The following is an 11,702-nucleotide window of genomic DNA, read 5'->3' as shown; positions in this document are numbered from 1 at the left end:
ATCTATTCTTACATTCTTAATACTGTGAACTTTTGCACATATATCTTTCAACATTCCTGCGCCTACATATTTTTAAATAGTATTTATAAAAATATTTTACTGTCATTTTTTCTCATCTATATATATGTTGCTTGTCTATGCACCAAAACACCAAAGGCGAGTTTTGAAACCAGTAAAGTCATCCCTAAAATGTACAGATAAAGGACAACAAGACGTCATGAAGACATAATAGTAACAAAATAAGGTAGTAAAATGGTAAAACACTTAAAGTCATGCAGCACAGAGTTGTTTGACACAACTATGCAATTTGCACATTTCCACTCACATTATAAATAAGTGAACAAGCAGTGGTGAGAGAAGCACTCAAATGTTTTGCAGTAGAAATACAACAGTATACAGAAGCACTGTGTTGATTGATTGATTTGATGAATTAAGATAGAGTACACAAACGTGCATACAGTACTAAAATCCATCAGGATAACGCAGTAAGGTCACATGACTTATTTCCATGGCGGTCCTGGAGCCTAGGAGGCTGACATGTATATGCTACTAATAATTGGTGTAATATGCTACTAATTACACCAATTAACCTAATAAAATACACCTACTTAACAATAGAAATAAAATACAATGCAATTAAATTAAATAAAATAGAATAAAGTCTTGTATTCAAAACTTGAATACTTGAGTAAAAGTACAGTAGTAGTTATGCACTAATGTGTACATCACTTTAATGTTGCAGCTGGTAAAGGTGGGGCTAAAGTTACCAAGTAAATGCATTGGAATAAAAAGTCCAATATATAAAGTAGCAGAAAATGGAAATACTCAGGTAAAGTTAAGGTTCCTACCTCAAAACTGTACTGAAGTGTAGTACGTGTGTAAATATACTCGGATACTTTTCATTACTTGCAAGTAGTACATTGGCTTTAATGGTGGTGCACAGGTTATTGAACTGGGACTTCAGTAAATAATAATTAACAATGATTTTACTATCATTAATATTGTTATCATTGATAGTGGTATTATAATAAAATGTTAAATACTACATTATTTTCATTGAGTCTTTAATACAGACTAATGTCAGTCTAAACTGGAGGAGTCAGTGCCAGTAACTCAACATCGAAAACGGATGTGATTGTCAAGACACACACACACACACACGACACCACCACAGCGGGAGTGATGAGGAAGGAGGCGCGCATGCTCTCCAAGTCTACAAACAAAAGTTGCAAGAGATCGATACTCATCATCAGAACTGTAAAAGACCTCATCACCGCGGGGCCAAAGTCTCCCTGCGGTCCCTTCTCCTCCAGTCTGCGCGGCCAGAGGTCTCAATATGGGCCCGGGTAGAGAGATGACGAAGACTCCGCCGATCATCCGCGGATCACCGGTGCTGCTGCTGCTGCTGCTGGTGCTCACAGGGGTTTACATTGACGGGTATAAGCCTGTCATCATCATGCATGGCATTTTTGATTCACCAAAGCAGTTCAGAACGATGTCTCTTTTCATAAGCAAGGTAGGACATCTTTAAAGCGTGTGCAAACATGTACAAGGTGTTTAATTTTGTGAACTGACTTCTCGAGTTCATAGAAAAATCTGGTGGAAGAAGCACTCAGATGTTTTACTCAAGTCAAAGTCCTGCATTCAAAGTGTTGCCAAAGTGAAAGTGCACAAGTACTGATATCAAAATGTACTTAACAACCTAACAGTAATATAACCTAACAAGCAGTAATGTAGTGGTAATTGATGAGGTGGGTGTACTACTAGATTACCGATGAGGAAGTGGGCATACTCTCCTATGTATTACAATGGCTTTTTAGCTGATAGGTGGGTGCACTGTAACTGGATAGAAAAAGAAGTGGTTATACCCCATATACCTGAGTATACCCTCCACTGCACCACTGCTAACTAAAGTTATGAAACAAATGTAGTGGAGTAAAAAGTAGGGGAGCATGGGGTTGGTTGGGACATTTTTGTATCAACATGAAATAACCTAATTATTTGTCTACTTTTTATTCATTTGTAACAAGAACTATTAACAAAATCCTCCCAACTTTCCTGTGCGAGGTACCACTAAAAAATCAGACACTCTTACAGACTGATACACTAGAAAATCATCTTTCTAACTTTTGTAGGTCGCATAGCTAAAAAAAAAAAGTACGGCTGAACAAAAATAGCAAAGAGCAAAAAATGTATTTGCATGTTATAGATTTCAAAACTGCGACTGAAATGTGAGGACTAGTCAGAAGGTGTCCACTGTGAGGTTGGAAGTGAAAAGGGTTTGGCTCAGTATGAGCATGGTGAATGATACAGGCATAGTTGCTTTCTAACCCTGTGAAAAGGCATGGTCCCAACTGTCCCTCTGTCCCAACTGACCCCGCTCTCCCCTATAATATTGCCCTCTGACATGTCGTAACACCATAGAGTAGCATACACTCAAGTAAAGTACAAGCACCTTAAAATTGTACTCAAGTACAGTATAGTAAATGTATGTAGATATGAATGATGGTCCAGATGTTTATGCATTTTATTTTAAGGAACTTGTAAACCTGTTTTAATTCTCACGCAGTTTTTCACTCACCACTGAGGCTTGATGTTGATCATTTAAACTGTGTGAGCACATTGAAAGATTATTGAACGGGCCTACGGTGCACAGAAGGAGCCCAGAGGTTAAGGGGGTGCCACCTGCAAAATGTCACTTAAATTAACACGTTCTTGACCAGGAAGTGATTCAAAATGACCTCAAAGAGATACAAAACCACAAAAAGATGCATTTCAACCAACAACACAAAAAGATTATTAACAATTCCAGTATGTTATTTCAATGGCCAGTATTTGTGAGCATGAGCTACTCTCCGTCAAAGCCTGAAACCAGAGAAGTAAGTCTCAAACTTGTGGTGTCAGAGTATAAAGTCTAGAGCTGCTCCATAGGCAATGAATGGGAGCCTGATTTTGTGGCCCCACAGAATGCTTGTTTTGTTTTTTAAACCCAAATGAGCTTTATTTTATTGCAGTGATGTCAGTTCTAAAGAAATTCTACACATTTCTTCAATTAAAATGTGCTTCTAACATCATGGGCCTGATACTTACTTCTACAAATCTGGGCAAAATTTAAGAGCGGTGGTAGCTATGGATTTCAAATCCAAAAAAAGTAAAGTTTCAGTGGAGAATACAGAATTTGATATTGTGTGGACATTTCCATTTGCTTGTACCACCCACTCTGCAAAGTTAAAAATAATATAAATCATAAATAGCCCACTGCAGAATAGGCAACTTGTGGTGAAACCTATTAATGGATGCTCATTTAGACCTACTAGTGATGTTAAATGGCTCATTTAGACCCAGTAGTCTGTGTTTTAAAAAATGTTTTGTGGCTCCAGACAGATTTTGTGTTTATTATTTTTGGTCATAAATGGCTCTCTTGATAGTAAATGTTGCCCTGGGTGCTCTCATCATCTAGAGCATCTTTCACCATTCATTGTCTGTGGAGCAGCTCCAGACTTTATAAACTATGACATCACACATTTGACTTTTAGCACTTTAGTTTTTTGATGTGGGAGAGTTGTTCATGTTGACTGATTTTTGTTGGACTGTCTTGGATCCCTTTAACAAGTATAAAGTCTATGTGTTTTGCACCTATGAAGATTAGGTGGTGGGGCCCTATCTGTGCCCAGGGACCCATTGTCTGATAATCCACCCCTGTGTGAGCAGTCGGATTAAGTAGACGTTAATTGAATGTATGACTTTGGATCTACAGTAGGTGACAGATTATTCTAAAGGGAGATTTTAGGTGAAGTGAAAATCAGCCAGCAGTTTCAAGGTAACACTTTCTGTTCTGCTGTTATTCTCTATTCCTCAAAATCAGTTTTATTTCAGAAGGATGTTCCCACATGTACCCACATCTGACTGAGCGGGCTGATAACATTATCAGTCATCAGGCTGACAGCTGATTGAATCAGCCATCACTGTGTTTCTGTTACTCTGTGTCTTGTTTTTTAATGTAATTCCCAGGTGCACCCAGGCACGGAGGTGACGGTGATTGACTTGTACAATAACCTGGACAGTCTGAAGCCGCTGTGGAAGCAGGTTCAAGGCATCAGGAAAGTCTTTGACTCCATCGTGCAGAAGGCCCCTGATGGCGTCCATCTTCTTTGCTTCTCACAAGGTCCACTCACACAATTACATATTCACACTGTGCGCACACATCACTGCCATCCTGTAGCCATGAATGTAACAGCAGAGAACCAGACCCAGAGGGAAAAGTTTGCTGCTCATAATAGTCTTATCTTTGTCTCATCAGAAATAAATCAGCTTTTGGAGATTACTAAATTCAGATCTGTTTCTCCCAAACCCAACGTTAGGAATAAATCATCCAGAGTTCTTTTGCTGTGCTCACATGCTTCTCAGACGTTTGTCAACCGGTTTCTTTTTTTACAGTCGCATATTTCATATGTTTCATATCGCCATTTCTTTTTTTTAAGATATGTTTGGGGGCATTTTGCCTTTAATTAATAGGACACTTTTTCATTTCATTTAATTTTATTAGGAATCACCATTAGCACTTGTTATAAACAAGGCTATTCTGCCTGGTGTCCAATCTTCTCACATCACAACATCAAACAAATCACACATATACATACAATACACATATACAATACAGTACAACATACAATACAATACAAACCAAACAAACAATAGTTCACTTATTTGAATCAAGTACAATAAAATTCATAAATCTGTACATTTCTGGTATGCATAGCCACGGGTTTCTCTCCACGTTCCATTTTTCATTTTCTCCAATACAAATAGTAAAAAACATAAACAACAACAACACCAAAAGAAAGAAGTCTGGAGCGACCCGAGGATGCAGGCACCCAACCCCCAACGCGTGCCCACCTACACCACACCGACAGTGGTGGGTCCGGGTTGCTGCGTGTTCAGCTCCCATACCCAGACCCTCCCCTGTGGATCGGGCTTTGGAGGACACGCGCCAGACACCCGCACCCCTAAATGCTCCCTACTCCTAAAACATACATCATAATACGAACTCAGTAAAGCAATAAACAGTACAGTCGGCCTTTTGTCATACTCAGTGATATTTTAAACTTCCCACAGGAGAATCATCATTCATGAAATATTACAAGGTGTTGTTTTATCTTAAATCTTTCCTTGGTATTCTCATGCACAATGTACACTGGCAATGAGTTCCACCTTTCCTTAGCTCTGTATATGACCGTCTTCTGTATACTGCATGTATTGGCTCTGGGCAATATAAACCTTCCTTCAGTTGCATGTCTCGTTTGATATTCATGTTGAGCAAAATTAGGCAATAACCTTCTATACAATATCCTTGGAGACTGTGTTACCATAATGTTCCATAATGTTTCTCAAAAAGTTTAACAAAACATAATGAGCCCTCTGTCGTACAGTTAACCATCTCAGGCTGTTATGCATGTCCTTCACGTTGGTTCTGTAAGAACACTGTAATGCACAACATGCTGCTTTATTTTGAACAACTTACAGTTTTCTCATGTCCTTCATAGAAGCACTCGACCATATTACACAACAATAATCTAGCTGTGACAGCACTAAAGCATTTAGGACCTGTTTGATAACTTCCAGTGGCATACCTCTTGAAATTCTTCTTGCAACTGACACTCCCCTTCCCATTCTACTTACAGTGTTATCAATATGGTTTAAGTATGAAAGTGGAAGAGAGAGGGAATGACATGCAAAGGGCCACAGGCTGGAGTCGAGCCCGGGCCCCTGCGGCAACAGCCTTGTACATGAGGCGCCTGCTCTATCCACTAAGCCACCGATGCCCCAGATATAGTCATTTCTAAAGTGACAGAGTGTATCAGATGACTTTGTCACTGGCAGGTGAAAGGGATGGTGGTTAGGTGAGACAACAGCAAGTTTTTAGGCACCAAACGTGGGTGTTTTTCAGGCACCCGTCGCTGTTTTCCCAGTGGGGATAGTGCCACGAAATGCAGTTGTTTTTTACTGAGATATTGCTGCTTTTCCAGGTGGGCTTGTGCCACCAAGACTGCTTTTTAGGCCAAAACACAATCTTTTCTTGACCATAACCAAGTGATTTTCATGCCTAAACCTAACCACATGTTTTGTTTTGTTTTAAATTATTTTTGTGGGCTTTTTTGCCTTTAATGACAGGACAGAAAGTGAAATGGGGAGACAGAGAGAGAGTGGGGACTGACATGCAGCAAAGGGCTACAAGCTGGATTTCAACCTGCTGCAGCGAGATAATGCCTCTGTACATGGGGCGGCGGCACTATCCACTATGCTACTGACGCCCCAAACTTACCACATGTTAACCACAGCAGTGATAAAACATAAAGCATCACTGTATGTACATGATAATGTGGAGATGTAATATACAGTGCCAACTTTTTATCTGGTGATTGGGTTTTTAAAGTGAAATAGCAGCACTTGCCCATCCCTCATTACCACCGCTGAGGTGCCTTTGAGCAAGGCCCTCGACTCCACCTGCTCCAGTGGAGCTGGTCAGCAGCCAGCAGATCACAGTGTGGTTTCACTGGGCAGCTTTCTGGTGTGTATTTGTGCAGCTGTGCAAATGTGATCAGAGCGGTCCTGCAGAAGTGAAGCTTCCTCTCAGTGAAACCTCCCTGAATAAATAGCCTCAAGGTGAAAACAAAACACAGAGCTAAGCTGATCGTCCATGAACTGCAGGATAGGTGGTCCAATCCAAAGTGTCCTTGAGCCTGTCACTGGCATTACTCTCAATGGTTTCGTCTCAGTGGAGTGGACTAAATAATAGAAACACCTTTNTGTCCTTGAGCCTGTCACTGGCATTACTCTCAATGGTTTCGTCTCAGTGGAGTGGACTAAATAATAGAAACACCTTTCTGTGTTACGCAAAACTGTTCATCAGCATCACAAACTACATCCTCCAAAATGACCACAAAGGTCAAGTAACACCTCTCCAAAATTATTTAAACTAAACACTGAACATTATAACCTTCATAAAGGTAGACGTTGATGCAGGACTGCTGGATTAGACCACATTAGTTTGAGTTGGGTGTAAACTGAGTGTATATTTAAAGAGGCGTCACTCAGTCTGTCAAACACCAAGATAAATTGTCACTGTGAGATTATGTTAGGCAAATATGGATGTTGTATTATCTGTTCATTTTGATTATGGGGAGACAGTGTCTGTTACCCGAAGGTCAGTCTAACAGAATAATCACCATGAGTGTATTTTACTTCATTACACACACACACACACACACACACACACACACACACGCACACATTAAAGTTAAGGAACAGTATCTATACACCCCAGGCCTTCAACTTTCACTTCATCATTTCTAGCAAACCGAAATAAGTGCCATGTTTTAACCAAGCAGCTCACAGTTCTCACAGTTCTGCATTTTATGTTTCTATGTGCTCAAAAGTTTAGAGGAAACAGCATTTACGAACGGGGGCAGCAATTGTGTAAGGGTGGTCATGGCCCCTTCTAGTCCCCCCATGGCGGTGCTTCTGCCCACTTGGTAACCATCACTGCATCAGATCAGATACATGCACTGGTTTGCTGAAGCGTTCTTGACGTTGTGTCCTCTCCTTTTCTTTCTAAGGTGGTCTTATTTGTCGAGCACTTCTCTCCATGGCTCCAAACCACAACGTTGACACCTTCATTTCACTGTCATCACCACTCGCCGGGCAGTACGGAGGTCAGGGAGCTTCATTTCATAATCAAAGCATGACTGTATGATCCTGGTCCTCCAGGGAATGATGACTTTATAGGACTCACAGTTAATTCACCAAAACCTTAAACAGTAATGCAGTGATACCTTTATAGCCCAGGGGCCAAATGTGACCTGCAATTCAGTGCCAGGTGGCCCATCGACCACCCTGGACTCCTGTCATTTTGCAAAAGTGGCCCCCTGGGCAGATCAAATTAAGCATACCTGCAGAATTGATTTGTAATATATCTTAAACTGCAAATTACTGTCTCACTCCACAGACACAGAATACCTGAGGTGGGTTTTTCCTAACTGGATAAAGACGACACTGTTTCATATTTGCTACAGCAGAGTGGGACAGAAAGTTTCTATCTGCGACTACTGGAACGGTGAGAAAGCTGAACATATTTACCTTTAACTGAGGAGAACCTGCTGGTGATATTCCATTCACATTTTGCAAAGATACTACAACATATATTCATCTTTTCCCCACAGACCCTCACCATCGGTACCGCTACCTGCAGGGCAACAGCTTTCTGCCCAAGCTCAATGGTGACAGTCTTCACGACGACATGAAAGGTTGTGGAATGAACTACTGTCATTATGTGCTGTGTACCTGTGGATGTACGGTAACAATTTACAGTAATGCTTTTTTATTAACTTCACCTCCTCAGACTGGAGGAAAAACTTCCTGCGGATCAAGAAGCTTGTGCTGATTGGAGGACCAGACGATGGCGTCATAACACCGTGGCAGTCCAGGTTTTATCATTTATATGAACATTCTTTTATTTTAATGTGCCTGTTATAAAAAAGCCTAATTAATCAGTGGTGGGTGTAGTAGCTTACAATGACAACAATAATATCACTATTTTTTGGGGGGGATAAACTGACTATATATATTATGCATTAAATTAGCTTTCAACCTGAAAAACGTGCAGAGGAGTTTCCAATATTTTTAGAGTCTAAAGTCTTGTCTGCAGGTCTGCCTCTCAGGCTGCAGGTACAGCCTCCAACCATCAGAGGGCAGCTGGTGTAAATGTAATGAGGCTGAAAACTGATATAAGTGTCAATAGATATATTAATGAATAAAAACAGGAATAAATAAATACACAATGAATAAATACATAGATAAATAAATACAGAAAAAAATACATTAAAAAATAACAAAATGATAAAAAATAAATTACATAAATAAATGCATAAATAAGAATGTAGGATTTACTGCGTTATAATCACACAGACACAGATGTAGGCTACAGAAATAAATAAATGTAGTTGTACAAAAAAGTGTTGGAATGAACTTAAGATATTTATTTATATCCTGTTTATGAACTTTTTATATGTATGTATTGATGTATTTATCATTTATCAGTTCATGTCCATATATATTTCTACATTTACTAATTCTTTTATTTTTTTATTTATGCATTTATTTATATTTTTATTTATTTTAGCATTTATGATTTTAAATAAATTGTTAAATTCTTTAAAAAGTGTATTTATTTATGCTTTTATTTATTTTGATTTTTATTTATTATCTATTTATCTTCTCATTTCCATATAAATTCTGACATTTACTAATTCTTTTATTCTTTTATTTATGCATTTATTTATATTTTTTATTTATTTTAGCATTTATGATTTTAAATGAAATGTTAAAAAAACATTAAAAAAATTATTTATTTATACATTTATTTATTTTTATTTTTATTTATTATCTCTTTATCTTTATCTTTCCATATAAATTTCTACATTTACTAATTATTTTATTGTTTTATTTATGCATTTATTTATTTATGTATTTATTAAAGCATTTATTATTTTATTTTAATATATTCATTACAGCCATGTAAAAAGTAAAAACAAAACAAAAAACAAATAGAATTTATTTATTTATTTATTTATTTATTTATTTATTTGTACTGGTCATTTGTGTCCTCCACACAGGTGAAAGACAAAGAAGTGTTCACTCATAAAGCTCAAAATGTGTGTTGAGTTTCTGGTCAAAACTGTAGTAGTAATTTCAAAACCTTTTTACCTGAACTGACTGTCTCCTCTTCTCTAAACAGCCAGTTTGGATTCTATGACAGCAACGAAAACATCGTAGAAATGAGGAACCAGGAGGTAAGTTGCAAATCACTGTATATACACCACTGCATTACTGGTAAATCAACTGGAAAACTATCTTTGTTTCTACTCTAGACCCTCTTTCACATGGTAGAAGTCTCTCTCCTCCTATTTTGTAATAACCCATCCTTCTCTTCTTCGCTGCCTTTGAAAGTTTTACAAGAACGATACGTTTGGGCTGAAGACGCTGGACGCTCGTGGGGATGTGTCGACGTGTGTCCACTCTGGAGTGAAGCATACCAGCTGGCACTCCAACGACACAGTGTTCAGGAGCTGCATAGAGAAGTGGCTCACATGAGAACAAACTTATATCTCAACAAACTTATATCATTATATGATTTTTATACAAGACAGTGATCATATAAACATAGAGGTAACAAAATATTAAAATAGCAGCAACTATAGTATTTTTCAAAGCTTTCCTTGTGACAGTGCGGGTGGGGGTGTCTTAATACTGTAGTTTTTAATATACATCACAATATACATTAAATATGCCACATTTTGAGGCCTTTTGCTTGTAAAGATTCCTGACATGGAAAATTCCAGGTTCATTGTCTGATGAGATTTTATGGCTTGTCAGGCAAAAGTTAATAGTCTCAAGTGACACAGTGAGCCATGCTCTGTGGCAGCACATTAGCAATGACCAATCAGCTGCTGCCCTCTGGTGGAAGCTTCTGGTACTGTGGAAGTCTTGCAAAGGATCCAAAGACTGATCTGCCCTGCACTCCTTGGGATGAAACTCTAAGATGTGATGGAGAGTTTCGTCACACAGAGAGCAGATTATAATTATGTTTATGTTTCATGGAGCTTGGTTTTTATTGACCTTTTAAAGGGGAGCACCACCAAAATTAAGAATTCCAATATGTCATTTCCATGACCCAGAAGAGTTCAATCGACATTTGTGAACATGAGCTGCTCTCTCTCAAAACCAGAAACCAGAGAAGTCTCAATTTTGTGATGTCATAGGGTATAAAGTCTGGGGCTGCTCCATAGACGTGAATGGGAGCATGCTTTTGTGGATCCCGTCTTTTATTAGCTGTCTTCTACAGTAGTGTTCTTGGTTCTGAAACAAAAAATGTTCCCATACACTCAGAACATTCCCCTGGATGCTCTGAGTGTCATCTAATATCTCTCACCATTCACTGTCTATGGAGCAGCTACAGACTTAATACTAATGACGTCATAAATTTGAGTTTCAGCAGTCTAGTTCTTGGATTTGAGAGACAGTTGCTCATGTTGACCACAGCAATAACATGTATGGATTTTTAAAATGGCGTAGTTGCCCTTTAAGGATATTTAAAATGTTTATATCTGTGTTCAAATATTGAGCACAAGCTTGGGAACACCTGTCTCTAAATTATTATCTCTACATGTTTGTTTATTTTCCCATACTGTCAGAAATTTGTGGTTATCTTTTTAAAGTGTAAACATCCAAGATGTGATGTGAAGTGTAATACTATGAAGTGTGGGTTTTTTCTGTGCTCTTTCTGACCCTGGCGAAGACACGGTGGTGTTGAAACATTAGTCTGTTTGCATAATTAAAAGTTGTGAATTGATTAGTGTACTTCACTCCTTTCTTCTCCATTGGAAAGTCTCTGTTTTTGCACTAAGAGGCTCCTGATTTGGCTGCATGTTGTTGGATGATGTTGGGGAGCCCTGTTTCTACTGTGAAATGTGGTGTTGGGATGTAACAATCACACTCAGTAACTAAGAAATAATCCACACCTGATGTTAACGCTGAGTTATAAACATTGACTGCCCATAGGAGTAGAAACCTTGCGACACTGTAATGTACTTAATTACCTTAACAAACATTAAATTTGTAATTGTAAATGTCAGATGTATTGTTTC

General features: G+C 38.5%; 1 protein-coding gene across 1 annotated transcript; it reads left to right on the top strand.

Annotated features, from left to right (window-relative positions):
• The first annotated feature begins 1,148 nt into the window (after window positions 1–1,148).
• LOC126392294 (lysosomal thioesterase PPT2-A-like) lies at window positions 1,149–11,702 on the top strand. Its single transcript, XM_050047618.1, has 8 exons — window positions 1,149–1,516; window positions 4,012–4,165; window positions 7,617–7,712; window positions 8,006–8,113; window positions 8,220–8,303; window positions 8,399–8,483; window positions 9,794–9,848; window positions 10,006–11,702. The coding sequence occupies exons 1-8, from the start codon at window positions 1,337–1,339 to the stop codon at window positions 10,147–10,149; spliced, it is 906 nt and encodes a 301-aa protein (XP_049903575.1). The 5' UTR covers window positions 1,149–1,336; the 3' UTR covers window positions 10,150–11,702.

Source organism: Epinephelus moara, chromosome 6 (assembly GCF_006386435.1).
Source record: "Epinephelus moara isolate mb chromosome 6, YSFRI_EMoa_1.0, whole genome shotgun sequence".
In the NCBI taxonomy this organism is placed as follows: Eukaryota; Metazoa; Chordata; class Actinopteri; order Perciformes; family Serranidae; genus Epinephelus; species Epinephelus moara.
The sequence above is the reverse complement of the archived record's forward strand: the minus strand, read 5'-3'. Positions and strand labels throughout refer to the sequence as shown.

What these genes read in the sequence shown, in the direction of transcription:
- LOC126392294 (XM_050047618.1), top strand. Translation starts at nt 1,337, where the DNA reads ATGGGCCCGGGTAGAGAGATGACGAAGACTCCGCCGATCATCCGCGGA. An exon ending in TATCTGCGACTACTGGAACG is followed by an intron (nt 8,114 to 8,219) that starts GTGAGAAAGCTG and finishes TTTTCCCCACAG; the next exon opens with ACCCTCACCATCGGTACCGC. An exon ending in TCTTCACGACGACATGAAAG is followed by an intron (nt 8,304 to 8,398) that starts GTTGTGGAATGA and finishes TCACCTCCTCAG; the next exon opens with ACTGGAGGAAAAACTTCCTG.